Source organism: Antedon mediterranea, chromosome 4, assembly GCF_964355755.1.
Source record: "Antedon mediterranea chromosome 4, ecAntMedi1.1, whole genome shotgun sequence".
Classification (NCBI taxonomy): Eukaryota; Metazoa; Echinodermata; class Crinoidea; order Comatulida; family Antedonidae; genus Antedon; species Antedon mediterranea.
Genome location: NC_092673.1, coordinates 7,971,547 through 7,996,501, shown reverse-complemented (window position 1 = coordinate 7,996,501; position 24,955 = coordinate 7,971,547). Strand labels below are relative to the sequence as shown.

The 24,955-nt window shown below is 32.3% G+C and overlaps 1 protein-coding gene across 3 annotated transcripts in view; it reads right to left on the bottom strand.

Annotated features, from left to right (window-relative positions):
- Positions 1-6,410: 6,410 nt before the first annotated feature.
- The window catches only part of LOC140046527 (uncharacterized), a 36,420-nt gene continuing 17,875 nt past the window's right edge, over positions 6,411-24,955 (bottom strand). For all 3 annotated transcript variants that reach the window (XM_072091203.1, XM_072091204.1, XM_072091205.1), the window contains 22 exons: positions 24,761-24,835; positions 24,383-24,520; positions 24,172-24,255; positions 23,532-23,729; positions 22,991-23,182; positions 22,416-22,653; positions 21,999-22,098; positions 21,677-21,737; positions 21,381-21,488; positions 21,158-21,232; positions 20,603-20,873; positions 17,846-20,125; positions 17,522-17,699; positions 14,850-15,661; positions 14,047-14,185; positions 13,618-13,724; positions 13,004-13,303; positions 11,457-11,669; positions 10,991-11,139; positions 10,110-10,347; positions 9,880-9,926; positions 6,411-8,366 (listed from right to left, as the gene is read on the bottom strand). In XM_072091203.1, coding sequence (XP_071947304.1) covers positions 8,343-8,366; positions 9,880-9,926; positions 10,110-10,347; positions 10,991-11,139; positions 11,457-11,669; positions 13,004-13,303; positions 13,618-13,724; positions 14,047-14,185; positions 14,850-15,661; positions 17,522-17,699; positions 17,846-20,125; positions 20,603-20,873; positions 21,158-21,232; positions 21,381-21,488; positions 21,677-21,737; positions 21,999-22,098; positions 22,416-22,653; positions 22,991-23,182; positions 23,532-23,729; positions 24,172-24,255; positions 24,383-24,520; positions 24,761-24,835 — 6,027 coding nt within the window. In that variant the 3' untranslated portion in view covers positions 6,411-8,342. The remainder of the gene's footprint in view (positions 8,367-9,879; positions 9,927-10,109; positions 10,348-10,990; positions 11,140-11,456; positions 11,670-13,003; positions 13,304-13,617; positions 13,725-14,046; positions 14,186-14,849; positions 15,662-17,521; positions 17,700-17,845; positions 20,126-20,602; positions 20,874-21,157; positions 21,233-21,380; positions 21,489-21,676; positions 21,738-21,998; positions 22,099-22,415; positions 22,654-22,990; positions 23,183-23,531; positions 23,730-24,171; positions 24,256-24,382; positions 24,521-24,760; positions 24,836-24,955) is intronic.

Below are 24,955 nucleotides of genomic sequence, written 5' to 3'. Positions count from 1 at the left end.
GTCTTATTTAAAAACTCTATTTCCCATTTTACTTGGGAGATTGGCACTGTCGTTAATTTATTTATAAACTTCATAAAAACATGTTTTAACATTTGATTGAAATAATGCATTTTTAATTTCAACATTAACTTGTTATTTTTCTAGGTTGTGCCAATACTTCCTTCCATTCAATAGAAATATCATTAGCTTGAAGTATTCTATTATCCCATTATGCTTTACTAATAACGTGGGAATCAAACCTCTAAGACTTAAAATTATGTTATTGACCAAAATGTCACGAATTGTCCCGACTTTAACCAATCTTTGAAGTATAAAGATTTTCCGTCTGCCAGTATACGTTTATTTTCCCACACGGAGATTTAATTTCCTGTACATTTTGAGGATCTAAAAGTTCAATATTATTTATTTTCACAATCACATTAATCCTAATTATTTAAATAAAATTCAGGCATAATTTGTAATTGTTTATGCTCTTCAAAATTAAACTTACTCATCTCTAATGTACTTTCTATAGGGTACATGTCATATTTTGGAATACATGTCCACTTTCCTGGGTCTGGGCTTAGTAATCTCTTAACCCAGTTTACCTTTAATGAGTTCACAAATACATAAAAATCAATCATAATAACCCCTCACTCTTCTATTCTATTTATAAGTGTTTCCTCTTAATATTTTCTCTTTATTTCCCCATAAGAATCTATACAGTAACTTTTCTACCATTGGAAATATATGTTTCGGTACATCAATAATACTAGCATTGTATATTAATTTTGAAATTGCTAGACTTTTAATTATGATGATTTTTCCAAAGAAAGTAAGGTGTAGTTTTTTCCCATAGCCTCAAAGTATTCTCTAAGTCCCTAATTTTATCATCCCATTTTTTTTTCACAAATACCTTTTTCATAACCAGCATAAATTCCAAGAAATGTTACTGGCTTTTTCGTCAAAGTGACACAAGAGGGGTTGCTAGTTTATTCTGAATTTATTTAGCTTTAACCTCGAAATATTACAAAAAAGCATTAATTTCAATGGCAAACTATTTTAAGCTATTTTCACTAAGCTAAAATCACTGTCATCAACGAGCTGTGGTATTTTCCCAATTTTATCAATAACCTTATTCTCAGGTAATTCAATTCCCTTTCACAATAAATTACTTATATTCATTGCCATTATCTCTACTACAAGAGTAAATAATAGTGCAGACAACGGGCAACCTTGACATACTCCACATTCCATATTTACACTTTTTGAAACCCATCCGTTATTTTTAACCATACATCTAGAGCCTATGTATATTACTTTTATCCAATGTACAAAAGATAAACCACCAACCACCACCACACTTAACATTATGTTTTTATCTATTGAGTCGAAAGCCTTAGCAAAGTCTACAAAAATCATGGCTCCTGGTATTTGCTTTTCTTTCGTATAAGACAACACATTTTCAACCAGTTTAATATTTTCTCCTCCAAATCTCCCATTAATATATCCTATTTGATCATTACTAATAATAGACCTTAATGGATTTTTTAGTCTGTTTGAAAGAGCATGTGCCATTATTTTGTAATCTAAATTTAACAATGTAATTTGTCTCCAAAATATCTCTCTTCATTCTTGAATTAAAGATTTTTTACGCCTAACTTCTGTGAGTTACTTAAACTATTATTGTTATCTATATATAAATTTACGTAAGGGCAAAATTCGGTAAATCGCGCCTTACTTCTAGAATTTTCACTCGATGGTATGTAAAGTTGGTTCGTACTTTCGGTACTGATTTTAACCGCCTGATGTAACCCTGTTTACTAATTAAATTGAGTTAGATAATTAGTTATTGACGATTAAAACGAATTTAGGTTCAACGATTTGCCCCAAATAGGGGTGTTTTCCGATCGTGGTATACACTGTCTAATGGATGTCCATCTTGAAAAATACCCGCCAAAAAAATGCGAGGAGGCTTCGCATTTTTCTATCTCCTCCTACGATAATTGTTTTTAATAGCTGAAAACCGGTTGAACAGCTAGAGTACACCATCATAATGTTGAAGACAGGCCGATTTTCTTTAAAAAATACTATTTTGATAGATTTAATATACGATTATACAAATGTATTGATTTGCGATGAATGGAACATCCCAATCTCTCAGTCTGCCAGAGTTTGGTTTAACACAAGTACTGTAGGTAAATTTATGAGCCCTTGGTTTAACACATACGGTAGGTAAATATATGGGCCCTTTGAGAATAAACTTGCAATACTTTGACAATACTGTAAATACCTATTAACTATTTTTCATTTGAATCGAACATTTCTTACTGTGAATGTTCGTACTGTTAGATGTAATATAAAAATATATACAAATAAACTTTATTACTGAGACTGTGGATAGGCTCTACTGTTAGATATACAAATAAACTTTATACTGACAGTTCCTTCTCAACGTTTGTATTAATTAATAATTACCAAAAATATAAACGTCGTAGTGGTGTATCGTGACATGTACTTTAATATTTCAATCGATTATGACAGTGACAGTTTTAACAAAGTATTAAATCGCAAATGTTTTAGGCCTACTGTATTTAGAGGTATATTATTTATAGGCCTATAAAACATGAACAAAATATTTCGTTACTCAGTGGATAAAGAATATATTTAAAAATTGTTCCTCTTTGTACCTATCCGCTTTCCCATCCCTCAACCCTAATGTTACATAGCGAGGAGGCTTCGCATTTTCCTATCTCCTCCTACGATAATTGTTTTTAATAGCTGAAAACCGGTTGAACAGCTAGAGTACACCATCATAATGTTGAAGACAGGCCGATTTTCTTTAAAAAATACTATTTTGATAGATTGCTAGAGTACACCATCATAATGTTGAAGACAGGCCGATTTTCTTTAAAAAATACTATTTTGATAGATTTAATATACGATTATACAAATGTATTGATTTGCGATGAATGGAACATCCCAATCTCTCAGTCTGCCAGAGTTTGGTTTAACACAAGTACTGTAGGTAAATTTATGCGCCCTTGGTTTAACACATACGGTAGGTAAATATATGGGCCCTTTGAGAATAAACTTGCAATAGGTTCGGAAAATGTTAAAAACCAATTTCTATTATTTGAATCGGTAAACAGTTTCCATTTATTATACATTGATAATGAAACATGAAATATTCCTATTTATGTCCCTCGAGGTTCATTACAATTTATATTTAGTAGTCCCACGGACTTCCTCTTAGCCACTCCCCCGAGTGCTAAGGCCAAATTTATGATACCCTACTTTCTATGTAAGTTTAGTTACAGTTAGTTTTTGACGATAATACAACGAATTTAGGTTACACCCTTCGGCCGCGAAAACGTTTCTGTACAAATATGATACCGATTGGCTTTATTTCATTCAACAGCGACCATAATCTCGCCAATTACAGGATAGATAAACTATTTTATTATTGATGTGCTTATAAATTAAGACTCATGTAAACAGCTTGATTACATCATTTTACAGACAAACGAAACTTTTTTTTAAACATACTGTTTCAATAACTGAGTATAATACTGTATACGTTTTCATAAGTAAGTGCATATACATTTTCGTGTTTTCATTGACGAGATTGTAATAGTAACTTCAGTAACTATTACAGTACTTATTTATTATACGACACAAGACAATTGTATCTGACAGGTACGTACATTATTCTAAAAAATAAGTCTAGATAGATCCCTTAGGCGTCATAAATCACAGGCCAACAAATCAGTACTCATGACAGAAATTCGACCCAGTTTGGTTCACACAAATGTTTACAGGAATTTCAACACCACAACCGATGATTTGCCCTAAATATTTAGGTAGACTACAGTTTAATTTTTCACTGAATAGGAGCTTGAATTTCCGATTTCCATTTCGCAGAATGTCTAGGTCTATTTATTTAGTTTGGTTCTTATAATATATAAATACAATCAACTTTATTACTGCGGTTCCATCACCACCACCACGTGCCGCCCAATTCCCGTACATACATTTCCATTTCTCCCTAATTTCTTTAATCCACATAAATTAATTGTCCTTTATGGAATCCAGTATTGGTTTTGTTGTCTCTATTTCTGAATACCCCAATTAGGGGGACACTTCCGTTTTTGTTTAGTGTCCCAAAAAAGTCCCCGTCCGTGGATTCTACTGTATTCGAGAACCATCTGTGAGCACCCCTAGATGGTACGCGAGCGAAGCGAGCGTGCCATCTAGTAAGTGTAATTTAAAGAATTACACAAAATATCTTTTAGATATTCCCACAAATGACGATAGAATTCGACACTTAGTCCATCAAAACCTGGACTTTTATTCAACTTTATGTTAGATATTGCGTTTGTTAGTTCTCCTTCTGTTAATATTCCTCACATTTTATTTAATCTTTCTCCAAGAGTTTTTTAACTGTAGTATTTTGTAAATATTTATTTATTTCATTTTCTGTTTTTATTATCTTTGGATACAGATGTTCATAGAATTTAATTTGTTCCTCTATAGTATCTCGTGAACATCCGAAGTATGTTTTCTGTTCCTTTTTAAAATCATAGTAATGTGTTTTCTTTTTGCATTATTTTTATCTAATGCTAAAAAGTATTTGTTATTTCTTTCCTCTTTTTCAAACCATTTAACTCTTGATCACAGTGATAGATTTGTTTTGTGTATGTTTAATATTTTGATCGTTATTAGGTTTGCTCGTTAATGTGTTGACGTCCATAGTTAGGTTTAACTTATTACCATTCATCTTTTTTTTTTACTTGCACAGAATTTAGCTGAAAATTCTTTTATTTTTATTTTAAGTAGTTCCCACAATACGTCTGGTGTAAGATTATTTTTTTTTATTACGCGAGATTTACTGAATTTTGCCCTTACGTAAAATATAGATTCTTTTTATTTTTATGTTGTATTCTTCATCTTTAAAAACACTACAGTTAATTTTCCATATTCCTGGACCAGCTTTTTGTTGAATATTTAATATTTGTATAATTATATTTTTGTATAATATGTTATTCGACCGCATCAGATAATTTTATTTTATTTTTCTGTGTTATTTTTGGGGATTTTTCGTTTAACTCGATAGTTAATTTGCAATTAGATTTCTAACTCGAGTACAAGAGTTAAAGAAGACTTAACGAGCCTAGTGAAAGACAAGCTCATAAAGCTTTCATGTACCACTTGAGTGAGAGAGTAAACATTTACAAATGAATTGTTCACTTCAGCTAATCAGTACGAAGAGAAGATGCCACTTAAAATATATAATCCAAAATAATTCGAGCGTTACAAGTATGGTACTTGGGTTTTCCACTCGAACTTTTATTAATTTTTGTTATTGATCTCCGCCTACAATCGTGTACATGATCCTGTACAAAACAAACTTAAAAGTAATTATTCCATTAAAAAAAACAATAGACCTATAATATTAAAATTAATAATATTTATAATAGTGCACTTTTTATAATATGCTACCAAAATATATTTGCATATTAGCACAATCAATATCTATTACAATGCGAAAACAGAAATAGGCTTACCATCGGAAAACCTTTCCAAAATTCCACAGAGTAGAAATTCGTTTTTCCTGAGTTCTTTCTTTTCTCTTTCATGAATACGTTTATGGCATGCTATTATCATGGAGTTGTTATTATTATTATCTAATAACAACTCCCTGCTATTATAATATTATAAACTAGTGAAAATTTAACCAAAATATTTATTTATAATTAATTCTTTATTCACATGCCTTTCAGATGACACGACGGATAGAAGCCAATATTAAGATGATGGACGCAGCATTTTAGGTAAAAAGATAATCTGTACGACTCTTACAGGTATTTAAAATCCTCCCAAACATTCTCACATAACAACTGTCATGTATTTTAATAGAAGAAAGTACATTTAATGTATTTGTAACATATCTTTGAATCTCTTTTATTTTATTTGGTTGATCTAGATAAATGTATAATTTTTGTCTTTCTTTTTTGTATTATCCCCTAGAAACATGAAAAATGAAGATTAATAAAATCAGACTTTGAATAGGCCATTTTGCAGTTTTAACTGACAATTTAAGTATTTTTTGCTTGAAATTACATTTTAGGTAAATACATTTTTTTTTTCGATCTTGTTTTTGGTCAAAGTGAATAAATATTATCTGACATTAAAATGGCATATTCAACAAAATATAGAATAAAACGTTTTTATGGGGACAATATATCTTTAATATGTAATCAAAATAAAATTATTATTATTAAATTGTTTTTTGTTTGGTCTTGTAATAATACAACTAGATTTAGACATTTGTCACTATCAGAAGTTATATTTTAGATTTTTCATTATTTTTGCATGTCAATTTTTACTTTTTTTTTTTTTTTATTTATATTTTTTTTTTTTCTGACTGTTTGTGCTAATTATACAGTAGTAGATGGACTTTTGGAATCAGTGAATCTGTATCTTATAATCCTTTATTATCTTTTGGTATAGCAATTGACTCCATTAAGCCATTCTGGGTTTTTTATGCAAATTGTTTCAGTTTTATACCAATAGTATAACTTTGTTTTATAGTAAATTATAATTGTTTTTGGTTATCTTCAAATCACTACAATTACTAGTGGTTGCACTCACTTGTCAAGCGTTAAAATATATTATTCAGAGGTCATCAATCATTCACAAATTTTGACAAACCTTAATAATAATAATAATCTTAAAATAATACAGCCTACATGTAAATTGATTTCAAAGCATCTCTTTTACTTTATTGCAAAAAAATCACTAGAGTTGCAAAAATATACAGATTTATTATAGTACACTGCAGAGACATTTGATCACAATAACCTATTTAAATTTTTAAAAAAAACTACACCTCTGCATTATTTAAAAATCCATTCCCATAATTAAGCTCATCATATAAGAATTATTAAACATCAAGAACAAACACAACATTATATTACTAAGAAATTTTCATTGGTCGATACATCAATCTGATTAAATTAAGTAAATAAATATGTAAATAACAAAGTGTATGTATTCGATACAATATTTTAAACATAAAAATACCATTAGCAATTACTAAAAAAGTTGGTTATACATTACAAAGATTGTAAAATGTTGTTGATAATCGGCCAACAGTAGACACTACTAAATAAAGGTACTACATATGAACTAAAACAACAAAAATCTCAATAACAAGAAATAATGTGAATGAAACCATAACCGAATAAAACTACAGTAAAATGACATAAAATTATTAATAGAAAACTAAAATTATCCTGTCACCAAAACAATTATTAAATTAAAATTGTTTATAAAATTGCAGAAACCTTGGTGGTATAGAAACATAGAACCCTACATTTGAGAACTATTGAATTTACATTTGTTGTCATTAAATTATTCATTATTAGTAAAATTATCCTGGTACAGTTACAGATTACCAGCATTTAACATAGATAGTAATACAATATTTAGTGCTTTTTATGTAAATTATTATAAAATTATTAGTCTATAATGCACCCATTTTACCAGAATATGAAACTAGTCTTTATTACTAAATTAACAATACCCCACATCCCTATAAATTGAAAAATACAAAAACATGTTTGTTAAAATTCCTTTTTAAAACGGAGACATTTTTAGTACACTGTAACAAAAGCTATAAAATAAAACCAGGCTGTCAATCAAGTTCCACTCATTGCATTCTATTTTGTAACAACAAAAAGAGGGAACTCTATTTCACCATAGATTAAAGATTGCTTTATGATTCCACGTTCAATTGTAAATGAGTTACTTAGGGAGATTCATTCTATAGAATTGATGCTGCATACTCAAAAAAATCACTATTGTGATGAATATAACCTTTTAATCATTTTGGCCAAATTTTATATTAAATTACATTTAGTACTGAAGCTATATTTGTATTTATACAATAATTATACATGCACATATTTATCAGGGGTTAATTGTAGGATTGGGTAGTTTACATTGGAATGCACACACAAAATCAAGGTAAAAGCGAATTTATATTCATGTAAAGTTAATGGCTTTCAATGCAGATATGAAAACACTGATGTACTGTATATGTCATTGTCATCAGTGGATACAAATTCACTTTTAAAACTTACCATTAAAATCTATTTTATTATTAATATAAAACATAGGTAAACCATAACCTAAACTAATTGTATGCACAAAATCATTTACATAATATTAATTCTTTTCTATTCTATTACTATTATTGGTGGGTGCTCAAGGTGTTCAATCTCTTTCTTTTGGTCAATTTCAGAATACTTAGTTTCCAATTTCACTCTTTTTTCTACTTTATTAGACATCATCTGTTCTCATATCATGCTATTGTGGTCAGCCTGAAAAATTGAATAAAAAACTGTAAATATAAATAACTTGCAATTATAAGGTCATGTAACAATAATGATAAATTGGAATCATATTGCTGTGTTTTTGTAATGAATTTACATTAGATTGCCATACTTTATTATTGTGGCAACCGCACCCTTGTTTGAACACAACCTGAATGTGTTTTTTTCATTTGTTTTCAAAATGTAATGAAATAAATCAATGTTAAATTGAATAAAAAAGAATAGGGAAGACAGAAAATGGGATTTATGTATACAAAATGTCATTCTAAAGCATGGTGGGATTCAAACGCCTTTAAATCACAAACTCTTTGAGAACCTTGGCATCAGAGTATGAAAAATTGATTCAAAGTGACATCAAATTTATAAATTTCAATGGTTAATAGGTTTAAACACACCCGATTGTATTCCTGCAATTTGATTGGTTAATTACTCATGTCATTTTGAATTAGCCCTACCTAACGAAAAAGTGATATCTAATGGTGATAATTACCGTATATTTCAGTGTATAAGTCGCACCTGTGTATAAGACGCACCCCCAACTGAGAGTAAAATATCGGTATTTTTTATATCGTCGATGTATAAGACGCACCTTATATTTCATCAAAACAATGTTTTTTTAAATTGTAATCAATATTATTGTAATAATATATTTTGTGATATCTACAACGGCGTCCTTTATTTAGGTTTTTTCTTACCTAGGCTCGGCCGCGTCCAGCCTCAACAAGTTCTTTCTAACTTGTTATTCATGAGTTTCGCCGCAACATCGAGTGCATGACCGTGTGTGTAACACGCACGTGTGTGGGCTAGCCTCGCTCGATCATTTCGAGAGGCCGCACGTTTTCACGGACAATCGTATTCGATTAGTATCTATGTATCTGAGAAGTGTGTACGCTAGGTCCATGCTATAATCACTTGGAGAATATACTAGTCGAATACCGTACACCATGTGGCCACCAAAAGAAGGGCTTGCGCTTGGGGTACGGCGATCGTGCGTATAACTACTGTATAAATAAATACTATTCCAATCGTACGTAAACGTTTACAAATGAAATTTTATCGGAGCGCCATAATGAACAAATCTTTTCATCATATTTAGTATAACATCATGCTAAAATGACTTGAAAACTAGGCCTAGGCAGAAGCAGGTTGCTGTTACGTTAGTTAGTTACTGTAGCTAGGCCTAGCCTACTCAGGCCTAGAAAACGAGGTGACGATAGCCTAGGCCTAGGCCCTATGTACAATCTGTGTGGTGAGGCATTTATGTTCGGTGTATAAGACGCACCCTTAATTTAGAGGTCAAATTTGCGTGTCAAAAGTGCGACTTATACACCGAAATATACGGTAACACGCTTTAATGCACGTTCAGCTTTCTGTAACAATTTGAGAATTTTAGCCATGCGACGTTGTTGACTGATCTTGTTCGAAAATCAATACAATACTACTTATAGTACACCGAAGTATAATTTTATATTTTCTTTAAAAAATTAATGAATGAACTTACCTGCAGGTTACCACGAGCCTGTTTCAGAACATCATGCGTTTTTGCTACTATGGATACAAACAAGAAAAACTTATTTATTTATGCTTTAGATTTAGGTATTGGTGTTTCATTTTACAAATGTAAAATAGATAAAGTGTTTTAACACTTCCTCTATTTTATTTTAAAAAATAAATAAAAAGCATGATGACATAATTATGATTGTTTGAAATTAAAAATCATTTGAATATTACATTGATTGTAAATGGCAGATTCCATTCCTTCCTTCATTCGATTGGTGGATTCTAATGTCTTCAACGTTGACTTCATCACTTTGTCTTGGTACAGTAATTTCTTTCTCAACCTGCTCAACTCATCTTTAGGTGGTAGGCTTGCACTCCAGAATAAAGACAGATAATGAACACACTCTTCTAAGTGTCTGCGAAGAGTCTGTGTACCATGTGACCATCCAGACAGAGAAGTTTGAGTTCCCTAGAAAATATAACAGCATAGATGATCTTTCAACTATTGCTAATTCCTTACTTGAGGAACGAAGAGATATGCTTACACTTGCATATAGCAATAGGTTGATTTTAGGAATTTGCTTCCCCAATACTACAAACTTTGAGAACTTTAAGGTCTAATCATTGCTTAAAATTCTAAAATTTAAGACGCAAAGATACAGGATGTCACCTGTACCCAGTTTGGTGCAAATGTTTAAATAAGCATCACAGTTAGATAATAAATGTTATATAAGCATAATAGTTAAAAGTATGGTTTTAAATGAATTTTATATCAGCATCTTATTTATCTTAATCTTTAAAAAAAACAAATTGTAAAATAAGCATTAAAATACTTAATTTATAATTAATTATTTAGCAATATTACCGTCTGTACTTTTAAAGGCATTTTTGTATGTTTTTATTGCTATAATATTGTATTGTGTCTTTATGTTGGATTTTTTAGTTCTGCCCATATTTTGTATACTTTTATATTTTGCTATATTTTGCAATGCTTTCAGCCTATGCTGCCTTTTTATACCACAAAAAATAAAAAAGTAAATGTCAAGTTGAAATTAGTAAAATATCTAATAACTTATACCAATAAAGAATTATGAGAATAAACTGATCTGTACCTCTTTTGTCAATTTTTCTTTCAAATGCAACTCAAGAGCATTTAACGATATGCGAGATTCATTCAGAAACGCCCTCAAAGACTCGTAGGTTGGCAAAGTTCCAATAGCGTACATTTTGTCCGTGCTTCGTTCATGATTACTAGCTGTACCTTAAAACCAAAAAATGTTTTCAAAATTAATGTTAGTAACTCCACTTCCTCGAATGATTGTAAAAAATGTAGAATTTCTGCTCCCAACCAGTCTTCCAAAAAGAATTGTTGATCAAGAAAGTCTATAAGTGCAAACATAGTTTAATCATTTATATTGTTAGAGTATATGTTACATTGCTAACAAGAATTTTTGCATGCTAATACCTATTTAAAATTTTAAAAAAAATTTAACAATTCGTTATAGGTACGATATTTCATAGTACAAAAATGGAACAAAAATGGATACTTCATCAAGAATAAATTTAGTTTTTTTTTACCTTCTGACCCAATTAATGTTGGATCAACCATGATATCAGCATCAAATGGATGCATACCAAAAGATTTTTGTGGACTCCTAAAACTGGCACCCTTTTTCCTTGATGAACCCGACGTTTTTTCTCTGATATCGTCTGTTGATCTGTACAATGCTGGATTTGAGTTTCTCAGTGGGTCTGTAGACCTTGAGGGAGATCCTTCTGAAGCATTTTCACCTTCAATTAAAGTAAAAATATATAAATATAGACATTCTCGGATAAGTACTATGAATGCGTGAATAAAATACTTGGGTGTACACTTTAAAGAAGCCAGTACATCTTTTAAAACGAGTAGGGGGTTACCCAATTGTTCAGTTCATACGCGGTTACTCTCTTGAACAGAATGAAGAGCATCGAAGGTGGCTGCATTGATATGAACGCCTGGGATAAAAAAAAACCTAAAAATCATTAAAATTTGTGATTCTTTGTCTTTATGATCGTTAAAACTGACCAATCAAATGGTTTACAAATTACGTTATCATAGTTTGTGAACAAAATACATACCAATAATAGTTCTTTTAATTAACCTAATTTTACAACACGATGATGTTTTTCACCTTTTAAGCTCTTATACTTCAAAATGTGTGCAAGTCATACTGAACTATATAAGATATTAATATATTAGTATAAGCATAGATTAAGATATCAGCGAAAACATGTTCTATGGTAGGTTGCAGCATCAAAAACATGTTCTATGGTAGGTTGCAGCATCAAAAACATGTTCTATGGTAGGTTGCAGCATCAAAAACATGTTCTATGGTAGGTTGCAGCATCAAAAACATGTTCTATGGTTGGTTGCAGCATCAAAAACATGTTCTATGGTAGGTTGCAGCATTAAAAACATGTTCTATGGTAGGTTGCAGCATCAAAAACATGTTCTATGGTAGGTTGCAGCATCAAAAACATGTTCTATGGTAGGTTGCAGCATCAAAAACATGTTCTATGGTAGGTTGCAGCATCAAAAACATGTTCTATGGTAAAACATGCTGGTAGGTTGCAGCATAAAAAATCCAGGACAATTTCTTCGGTTTGCAACACTTCACGTGAGCATGTCCCAGCAACGCTCATTAGAACCAAGAAAACCATGAACGATTTTTAAACTCAACGTAACTCAATGTTGACTGGAAAACAGGCTTTAGGGAGAAACATTGTTGAAAAGTGCAAGTCCAGGTATGAACTCAATATGTTTATTCATATTCTATAAATGTGGTATTATTATAACCATTGGCAAAGTACAAGACAATGGAAAAAATTATAGTTGTTCCAATTCCTTATGAATGGAATGTGAGTATAAGTTATTATCAATAGTTAGACAGTTTATATGCTGATGATATTATTAGGTTACATCATGGAGGAAAAAATTATCTTTTCTTCCATGAATATACACTGCAGTGCCTGCAGGATGTCAAGTTGTTACTATTGTATAGTATAGAAATGTATAAATACAGTTGTTTACACATTTTTGGTGGATGTTTATACATTTTTCCAAAAATAGAATTAAGATCTATTACCATTGAACAACTGCCTTGTTACATGCCTCCTGTTGCCGGTCAATTCGTCTATAAGCATTTTATCACTCTGCTTTTTATCCTTACTGTTGATGGTTACCGAGGTAACAGATGTTTTGCTACTTGGTGACCATTTTTCCCGCATCACCTCCTCCAGTTTTTGTCTTAAAGCATTATTCGTCTCGATGCTCCGTTCTAATTGGACACGGAGACGACGTATTTCATGCAGTAGTTCTGAGAGATCTAAACCGGAAGCATCTTTTATGTGGATGTAACCTGGACCAGCAGAAGAGCTTTTTGCATCTGAAAAATGAAAGTTCAAATCAAATCAACTTGTTTGATCCATGACTAAACGTACATGGAAAAAATGTGTTTTGGACAGAATATAAAAAATAGTATTAATAAAAAAATTGATGTATAGACAAATTTGATATATGATGGTGTACTCCCATATTAAACTTTGGCGTGGAAATGGAGGGAATCTTTTTAACAAATAAAATTTGTATAATACATAAAAAATACCAACATTTAAACACAATTTTTTGTTTACCCAACCCCAAGCCTATACCAAGTTTGTAATTGTTGGGTTATAACACTTTCCAAGAATTGGTACTTACCTTTCTGATGCAGTTGTTCAAGAATGTTAAGTTCAAATTTAAGTGAGCCAACAAGGTCGATATTCTCTTGTAGCTGTTCCGTCAGATGTTGATTTTGTGCTTTTAACCTAATAAATAAAATAGAATATTATTGCACTACTAATAAAATAGCAAGTAGCAGTAAAATCATAGTTTTGGGCTTGATGCAAATGTCTGCAGGATTTTGAGTTTATCATAGAACATATTAGACATATTTTAAGAACAAGTGTTTTTTTAATGATTTACACAGTTGTCGTTATGCATGTTTCTTTAAATGTATAAACTAAACCTAATTTGTGTTCAAATTTATCCAATATTACTCGGCCTTTTAAAGGAAAAATTAACATTTTATTGGATATAAAAAGTTTTACTACGTTAAGAGAAAAATTACATGGCTAAAAATGATCTTACTTTTGTAATTGTCGTTTGTTTTTCTTCAGTTCTTCAACAATATCGTGAAAAGCAGAATCTTTTTCATTTAAACGTTCTTTAAGTAACTTATTCTCTTCCGTTAATTCTACATTACTCTGATATATAAATATATCAGTATCTAAAAATAAAAACAACCAATCATAAACACTTGGTTTGCTCGTGTTTGATTTTGAGACTTCATTCATTCATTGTATATGTGTCTTGTGAGTCCTTTAATCATTATCATCACTAGTTGCAGTTTTTGGCCTAAAACTTGGTTGACTGCACTAGAGAAGCAACGCAAGGATGTAGATGCAACAAAAGCAAGTTGACCAATGACAACATTGATATATAACTAATTATAGTAAACATTGCATAACTGTCAAACTGCGATTGGTCAAATCACTTACGTTGCGCTCTACGTCCTTGCATTGTGTATGAAAGCAAGCATTAAAGCTGAATATCAAACAAATAACATTTGATACAGTTGGCATACACCTGTTGCAGCATAGATTATTTGTCTTTCAAAGGAGTGTCTATAATTGTTCTACTCTGCGTTCAATTTGATAACTGCCTTTTCAAATGGTTTAGGCCTTGTCTCGTCTCTCTTTATAATAAAAATAATGAATATTTCATATTCATGCAATGGGGAAAATAATTAATTCTGTGAAAGATGAAAATATAACCTTCCACCTCATGGAATTATTTCCCCATTGCACTCATAAACATTCATTATTTGTATACTAGTATCTACTTTAAAATTACTAATTCTAATCTAAACTCATCAAGAATACTATACATACCTCCACCACCGTTGCTTAACTCTGCTAGTTTGGTCTCCAATTGTTCTCGTAACCTATCATTGACGGTAATCGACTCCTCCAGTCGTTTACGTAAGGCTCTTATCTCTTCAAGGTGTTGCTTAAGGATGGCACTGTCACTCATTCCAGAGATTTTCGGTGAATCGGCAAGCAAGTGCTTATAAAGATCCAGTTCAGAATTTAAAGTTTCAACTTGTTTTTCACTCTGATGCAGCCTTGCTTGTAATCGTGACATATCTGGTTGTGAGGTTATCATTTGTGAGGTTTGTGTAGATGCAGTTGTTGCATCCTTGTGCGCCCAAGTGACACGTGTTTGAACTGCTGCTTCTGAACTATCATCCTCATTCGTTCTACCAATGGTTGTTCCTCTTTTCAATCTGGATGAAGCGGACATCTTTGGTAGATGACCTCCCTGAATGTCTATTGAGTCACTCAATTGCTCAAATTGATCTTTAACAGTGTCTTGACTTTCTCCCCCATCACTTGAAGCATGTGCACTGCCCACCAAATGCTGTAAACCGCTGCCAACAAAATGCTGGTGACTTCTGCCAACTCTCTCCTGATGACTGATGTCAAATGGAAGATCAAGCTCTGTATCAGTGGCGTCGCCATCATCTCCAGGTTGCATAGACTCTGTATTTGCTGTTGTCTGGAATTGCATGGATGAAGTGTCCTCAGTTTCAGATATAGGCCTACTGTTGGTGGAGCTAAAGCTTCCCATGGCCTGAAGATGCCTTACTTGGCGACGTAATTTTGTAATCGTCTCATTCTTTTCGTGAACTTCCTTTGCTATTCTAAAAAATAAAAATATTATTTGTCTCAACATTTAATCTAAAAAGATTATATAAATTAAAACAGGGGTGTTTAATAATGAAACCAGAGTAATAATGAATATTATGCCTGCAGGAGTAAATAGATAAAGAAGCTTATGCCACATTGACACAGAGAAATAATTTCTTAACTAGATTTAATTCGTCACTATGACGAATTATAGGTTATATGCATTGATTTAAATAAAGATAATTGATTTTTAAAAGATATATTGATTGATTGATTTTCTCAGAATCTTTAATTATTTATAATATATGATAGGACCTTGCTAACGCGACCACCATAGCCGGTATCACAATCCGATCAAAGATCCATATGCGTATAATGTCATAAACCACATTTGTTGTTACATAATAATAAAGACATAAGTTAATTTTTATCTAGATTTCATTATAAATCATGTGTATAATCTATACACTAAGAAATAAATTTGAACAAACAATACGGATAATAAAAAAAAAATCTTATTTCGTTTCCCAAGGTGAGACTCGATCTCGGTACCTTGAATGCCATAGACACGAGCACAGACCATCGAGCCATACACAACTGACTACAAGTTGTAGAAAAATTCCTCCGTGTATTTACTATGCAGTAACCAGTTTGGTGCAAATAGATTATTACATACCGCAATGGCTTATAATTTTTTACTATGATGACATCTTTAAAATGTAAACAAATGATGCACTGTCAAACTATATACTTTTAACTTTAATATATGAACTTTGGAAGGAAGAAAGTTAATGTTAAGTTTGTTATTTTGGCCTAAGAAAATGTCATAATTTGTTTGATTGTCGAAATTATTTTTTTTAAATTTAATATGCAATTAATGACTTAATCAACTTTTGTTCTCTTAATTTGATAATAAATCATACATATGATACATACACTTCAAGAAAATGAAATAAAAAATAGGTGTTCCCCTGCATTCTGACGATATATATTAATTTTAAAATTTAGCATATTTTCACCATTTTGTTAACTTATACGTGCGTAGCCAGTCACTTTTGACGTGCTCGTATAACGCAATTTCGAGTTGAAACGTGAATCAAATATGATGATATTATTAAAGAAAGATTGTAAAACAGAAATCGGGCAAAAAGAGTGCGCATTAACGTTTAACGTGCAAAAATCGGCGCACTCATGGAAATTTTTTAAACGCTTAAAAATGCCTGAAACGTACTCTAATTTCATCGAAAATAAATGTTGACAATTTTGAACATTTTAAGCAAGCGTTATATATGCGCTACGCACGTAATTGTATTGCCATATGATGAAATATGACCTGAAATTTATGAGTACCAAATTTTGTTTAATTGTGATTCATGCTTGTGAAGATATGATTACAAACGCGATTTCTTAAAATCGCGCGTAGACCGCGTAATTTTTGATTGCGCATCGTGAAAATATAACCACATCGATTCCTGGCCATAAGGAATATACTCTGAAAACTTGACTTAGCTAGATGAAACTGATGCCAAGATAATTCACGGACAAAATAGTGCTAAGGAAAGAATAAATAAATAAATAAATAAATAAATAAATAAAGATTTTGACAGAATGAAGAGGTTATATGCATTAATGCATATAACCTAATTACTGAAAAGAAATGACAATTCTGTTGGTATACAGTGGCTGGATATCAATGGAGCTTTCGGTAGCACTAAAGCTTCCTCAGTTCAAGAGAAAAAATATATTTATATGAAAGGAAATTTGAGTCAGAGCTCTTAATAAAAGACTGAAGTAGTGGTTTGAAATCTTGGTAGTTGCTTTTAAAGAAAAGGAGCAATTTGCTGTAAAAATGGCTACCCTCGCACTGTATTTACCTTTCAAGCTCTTTTCGTGTTTCATCAGCAGATTTCTTGTTCTCCCCCAACAAATCTCTTAATTTCTGATTTAGTTCCTTCCTCTGTTTTATTTCCTTTTTCAATTGTTGTATTTCAGCCTTACGTCTGTTTTCCAAAATGTCTCCTCTGCTTTGATCAGATGTTCTGCTCATATGTTCTGCATCAAAAGGTAGACAAAGGTACAATGTACATTTCATGTTTTATAACACACAGAAAATAATGTTAGTTAGTGATTTCTAAAACTGAGAAGGAAATTTTAAAATTTAGAATAGTAAAAAATAGCATATATAAATATCATTTTACCTCCTAAAACTTTTCCCAAGTCTTCAGCCATAATTTTGCTCTTTTTTACCTTCTGTCTAGCCTTCTCCATTTCACTGGGTGAGTTATCCTTCTCCTCTTCTCTCTTCTGTGAAATCTCTTCCATGGCAGACAGAGCCTCATCAATCAATCCACGCAAAGTGCTACATAGTTGTTGGGAATCTTCTAATTGCTGCTTCAGAAGCACTATTTCTGCCTCATTTTCCTTGATCAGTTGTTCATTGTGGGCCAATAAACCAGGAGGAACAGGAATATTGGAATTAACCTTCTCAACAAGATCATTATTATGTTCTTGTAATGTCATGTTCACATTACTTGCTTCTTCAACTTGATCTCTTAGACTTTCAACCTCCTGCTGAAGTTTTTCAAATGCTTGTTGATTTGCAACAAGTTCAAACCATGCTCCACCGCCATCAAGGCTGGAGCTATCTGTCCTGCTTGGGCTTGCAACTCGGGCTGGACTAGATGTATTGCTACGATTGCGTAAACGGCTTTGCAGACTTCTTAGAGCTCTACGACTACGCTGTAGATGGAGCTTAAGAGTGTCTACCTGACTTTTAAGTTCACTAACATCATTAGTCTGGCCAAACTCACTTAAAGAAATGTCTACCATGTGACTTCTTTCAGAAGGCGATGGGCTGGTAGAACCAGACCGATCATCTGGAGACAGCAAACTAGCACCCGATAATTTGCGAGAAATATTATCAAAGTGTGCTCTCAGTAAGTTTGAATCACTGTGATACCTCTTTGGTGTTCTTGGCACCTGAATACCAGCATCCTGCATTTCTTGGCGGTAGCGTCGAATACGATCAGACTGCTGCCTTACAGTACCTTCTGTGGCTTGTAATTTTGAGTTCAGTTGTTTGTACCGTTTTTTTAAGTCATTAAGATCACAATGAGCTTGCTCCAGCTGTTTTGTCAGAGTACCATAAGCAGTGTCATCCAAAGCCTTGACTCTTGTTCCAACCCTAGTCTTTAATGGTGAATCTGTTGATAATTCCTTCTGAGTTTCATCCAAGGTGTCTTTCAGTCGTTCAATCTCTTTTGCCATATCAACAATTAGCTCTGGATTAAAGCTTGGTTGCTCTCCTTCGCTAGAACTGTTAAGGTCAATATGTCTCTTTAAAAGTTCATTTAGGTTTTCAGCATTTCTCAATTGCTTTTGTAAACGTTCAATTTCAATGTGAGCACTAGGTGGTGGTCTTGAGTTTTGCACTTCTTCCAATTCTTTTTCTAAAGTTTGGAATTGAGATTTCATATTTTGTAGTTCCTTATTGTACCCAATAAGCTGTGACTTCAATTGCTCATTCTCTGCCTGCAGTTGTCCTAATTGGTTCTTATCTGGAGACCTTTTCTTTAAAGCTTGTTGAAGAGCTTTATTCTGGGTTTCTCGTTCCTGAATGATTTCTTTGGCTTGTATTAGTTTTTGCTTTAATATTGGAACAAGGTTAGCTGAGTCTGTATTAGCTGAAGCACTTTTTAATTGTTTTTGCATTGCACTGCTCATTTTTTCCGCTTCTCTTAATTGGGATTCCAATCCATCTAGCTCATCCTGGAGTTCTTTCTTCTGGTGTTGAGCCTTGTGAAGTTGTGATGCCAGCTGCGAATTTTCTCTTTGAAGAGTTGTCATGACATTTCTTCCAGGCTGTATAGGAGACTCCGGTCCAATTCCTAAGTGATGCCGTAAAGCCTGATTCTGTTGTTCCTTTTCTTGTAGTAATGTATCTTTGTCTTGTAAAAGAGATTTAGCCTGATCAAGTTGCTGCTTCAGAACTGGAACAACATGGCTGTCAGTCTCATCAAGACCATCTCCTCTACCTGGACTAGAAGCAAGTCGTTGTTCTAAGATTTTAATTTCTTGCTCCAATTCTTTGTTCTTATCTTTCAGTTTTTCGATTTCTTTCTTTGATTGTTTAGCTCCACCAGTAAGTGTCTCTTCTTGTCCTGGAATACTCCTAAGATCATCATCCAAACTTCTTCTGTTTGCTTCAAGAAGTTGCAACTGAAGTTTCATAACTTCCTCTTTCAGTTCTTTTGGTGACATGACATCAACATTACGAACGCTAATGATCTCCTCCACTGGTGGTGGTCTTGAAGATGCTTGAGATTGTGCAGTATTTATTCTGATGACATCAGAATCAGCATCACTACCAACGCCGCCACCTCTTTGTTGCAGGTCTTTAACACGTGACTGAAGGTCAGCATTCCATCGCTGGCTTTCTTCCAATCTGTCTCGCAATGCCTGCAGCTCATTTTCATTGCCTAGATTTCAAATATAAAAAAATAGTTTTTTAAAGAAATATTCATATTGATTTACTTTATTATAAAGAGATTTTAATATTTTGTTTTTTGGTAAGATTCTAAAAAAATTATCAAGTGAAAAAGAGAATTGTATGATGATGGTTTTCATTGAAAATGTATAGACATCAGAAGAGCACTTATATATTTTTATTTATTTATTAATTTATTTAGACTAACTAAAAGCGTATGCTGGCAATCAAGGGGCCTTTTTTATGAGTTATGCCAGTGACTATGTATGACAGTGGCTGTGTGTATACTAGTACACCAGGGTAATATATATCTACTGAAGATATACTCAAGACAATCTGTCAGGTAATCATGGAAGATGTAATATCACAGATTAGCAGAGTAGATTTCAATTTCATTGAACTTTCTTAGTCTTTATTGCCACAATTAGTACCATCCTTTAAATATTAAATTGATACTTATTGAACTCACTAGTAGTATGTTCACTATCCAAATCACTTAAAGTTTGTGAGCTGACTTGTCTTTCCAAGTTCTCCCTCATTCTATTGTTCCGCTTAAGTGCTTGTTCCAGCTGTTTTCTAAGTGACTGAACAGCAGCAAGTTCAATCTCAAATGCATCATTGTGCGTTGTATTCTTTGAGTCACCGTTGTGGGTTATATTCACATACAGTTGTCTTTCAGCTTTAAGTGCCTTGTTTAAGTTCTCCATCTCTCGCACTTGAGCTGCCAACGCTTGGTAAAGCTATAATCAAAAATATGCATTACAAACTTATATCTTAATTCAGTCAAATGTTTAATCAATTAACTTATCTTACTAAATTGTTAATGGCAGTCAGCTTAGATATTTCAGAATTTATCAATCAGGAAACATCTATTGGCTGTTATCGAATGATATCACATGATTAAAAATGGAACCATGAGTAGTTCATTTCAAAAATAGGGTTTTAGCTAATCAAGGAGTATTCATTTTCATTTGGGGAGAACCACCATATTTGGAAATCACTGACTGAGCTGTGTGTTTCTTACTTGATCATTTGGTGCCTGTCCATCAATAGTGTCATGTGATGACATTGTATGCTTTGGTTGTTGAAGGCGTAGCTCCTATAAAAAGAAAGCAAGCATTATGGCAAACAAGGTTTGTTTTAATCACTCTAAAGCCATTAATATATTTTCACACCTGGTTGAAAGCCTAACACACAATGTTACTTGGGCTACAAATTTGCTGAATCAGTCAAATATTTCACTGTACCTTAATAATATTGTCTTTAACTTTCCCAGCATGCACCAACGCATCAATATGATCTTGTTTAGCTTCAAGCTCACTTTCAAGTTCAATAACTTTACGACGCAGTTTGGCCTAAAATAAAGCAAAAGAATAGATTAAATAAAATCAATTAAATATTTTAAAAAAAATTAAATAAAAAATATTTACATGTTAAGTGGACACAAATCTATAGAGTTTTGCTATCTTGTATCTTCATTCATTTAATTTAATAATAGGGTATAAATAAATCATGATCATATACGGATAACTAATTTACTTACCAATTCTAATTTAGCCTGCTTATGATCTCTCTGATTCTGTTGCAGAGCATTTATGGTTTCCCTGAAAGAAATTCATTATCCATAAAATACCACATAGATTGAATGGCCTATTAAGTCGAAAGTTGGCTTATAAACCATGAGTAACAATCAGTTAATGTTTATATATTGTATGTTGTGATGATGTATGTATTTTAATTTTAGTAAAGAGGGTCCCTGAAAATCAGTTAACACACTGGGCTAAACTGTTGAAATAAGAACAAATTAAAGGGTATTCAGACTGACTAAATCAGAGTTAGCAAAACATCTGACTGATATTGTTTACCTTGCTTTCTCTAGCAGGTCATTCTTGGTTTCCAGGTCATTCTCTAGCGCCTTCAAGTGATCTTTACTGACACAGTTAGCTCTTAGCTCATTTAAAACAGCTATAAATAAACAATAAATAGCATTATAAAATAGGCTGTCTATACTATCACAGCTTCATTCAATGCACTGGAAGTTACAGATAAAAATCTCCATGCAAGATGTGTAACAAAGACAAATTTTATATACTGTTGCTCTTGAAAACTGTTTTAATAGAGATTGCTATTTCTCATTTATAAACTTATTTATCTACAAATATAAATCAGATGGAAAGTTGACAGTACATTAAAAATAAATTACGACAAAGCTTTTTCATTTCTTTGTCTATGAAACGTCTTTATTGGACAATGTTTTAGGAAAAATAATTATTCTTTCCTACCATCTCTTGCCTTGATCTCGCGTCGCAATCGACCAATCTCATTCTTCATCGCATTCAGGTCTGGACTAGCTGATGGAGGTGGTGTAGAGCGTTGCATATCTTGGAAGAGTTTGTCTTTCTCTTGTCCACTTTCCACCAGCCTTTCAATAGTTTTATCTTTCTCTGCCATAGCAGCACGCATCTTACCCAGTAAAATACTTTGATCTTGTTGAGAGCGCGCCAAAGTATCTTCCACAGACTATGCAAAAAAGAAATCATAAAAAATATTGAAGTTATGATTAAGTTTCATTTCACTTTATAACTTTATTCAAAGAATTAAGTAACAATTTTCTAGCTGAATCGAAACAGAAAAATGGAATGAGCTTTTGTTTTTTTAGTTAAGTCAACCTAAATGTTGTCAGATTTTTTAGTAACTTTGTTTATTTTGTTAATTCTATGGATATGACGTTCGAAATAAAGAGAAATGAATGAATGAATTATTATCCACAGTGACCATCTTGTATGCTTACACACTTAAGGGTGGGAATTTACATCCATCTGTAAAAGGTTCTAGTATAAAATAAATCCAATTGTACCTGAATATCCATATTTTTGTTAGCAATCTCCCTTTGTAATGCTTTGATGATTTCATTCTTATCTGCAATCAGTTTATTATGGCGATCATGCAGTGCTTTGATCTGTCTGTCTTTGTCTTGCAGACTGCCTAACAGGTCCCGTGTTGCTTTTTCGTTTGCTTCAGCAGCTTCTGCTCTCTCTGCCACCATTTCCTACAAGAGAACGTCTTATTGTAAGTATGACGCGGCTATAAAGTTGAAAACCATAATGTTTTGCGATAATACTTGTAGTAATCATCTATTCCTGGCTTAAGGAAATAAACTACATCAATTTGATCACTGATGTTTTAATTGTATTTTTACCATACTAAAAGACTTTATTGATTGATTGATTTGGTGATACCATCATATCAAGTCAGTGTTATAACATCAGAGGCACTCACCAATTCAACTTTTAACACAAAAATCATGTTGTTACAAAAGATCTTGAAGAAGTAGTCTGGTTTATATCCTCCTAATTTTTCAGACTTTTTAAATTACAATAATAACAAACCATACATACCTCTATCAGTTTGTCTTTGTTTTTTAGTCTCTGACTCAGTTGTTTTATGATGGCATTAGTTTCATCTTCCCTTGGCGACCCATTTCCTAAACTCTTCATTTCTTCTGATAGCCTATCTTTATCAGCAAGGGCATGTTGCAATTTGCGCAAAATACTGTCTTTTTCAGCAATTGCACGTTGGTGAACTTCGTCAGCATTCTAAAATAAAACACAAATATCAAAAATGTTTTGAAAGTTGTGAAATTAGCATTTCCCGGTTAATTTGTAAAACACATTCAGTAGAATTTCTTTCTAACCTTGCATAAGTAGTGTGGGGAAATGGCGGATCAGGAAGGAGCAGGAATATTTATTGCAATTTCTTTAGACCTAAAGTAATATTTTATCAGTGTGTTTTTTTTAACCTCCTGATTTGCACTATATTCAGTTTTCAGATTTCAAATTTTGCTTTTTAACATGAGGCATACTAGATACATATGTCTATGCAATCATAGCAACAGGGTTTCACCCAGTGTGGTTTTTCCTTGGGTTGTTTTTTCCCAGTTTTCGACATGAATGCACTTTTTAATGAACGCAGCATCAAGAACTACCAGATATATTCTATTATACTCTTATAATTGACATGTTTATATTACAAACTTACATTCATAGCATCATTCTTTGCCTTTAGTGAGTTTGCCAGTTGTCTCGTTTTAGCATCCTTTTCTTTTACCTCACTTTCAAGTTCCTGAAAAAAGACAAAATGCATTGTCAGTCTCTGTATTGAACATAGAAAAAATAGAAAACGAAATAAAAAGTTAGAAATCACAGTAATAATAATTATCATGCTGTAGAATTATTTGTGTACAACTTACATTAATTCTGTCATTGCTATGTAGAAGGTCGTTGTTTAACCGTTCCAACTCCTTAACTCGTTCTCTCAATGCTTGCCGTATTTGACGAATCTCATCTTCCTTTGCTTGTACTGCTATAAATTTATCTTCTAATGCATCCTGTATTAGAGAATAGTAATAGTAGTATTAATAAAACACATCTTTATTCACAAACTTTTATATTCTATTGTAAAGCTAGTTTGACATGAAAAGTGCGAAATATGGAAGTGTGATGTGCCCAAATATGGTAGTGGGCACATCACATTTTGTTGTCACATAAAGTTTGATAGTGTAGACAGAGCCTAAGAGATGCACGATTATACTATAAATAGTACATTTTAATAAGAACATTTTGTTTACCTCTAATTCTTTGTCCCTTTGTTGTAAAATTGCTTTCAACTTGTCTACTGTTTTATCTTTGCTTTCTTTTCCATCCTATACAATAAAATACCAATTTGGAATATTATAGTAATTATCTTAAGTCGAAGCATAAAACAAACTTGTTTGAAGTTAAACAAACAAAACATTGAAAATATTGTACAAGAAAGAATTGTT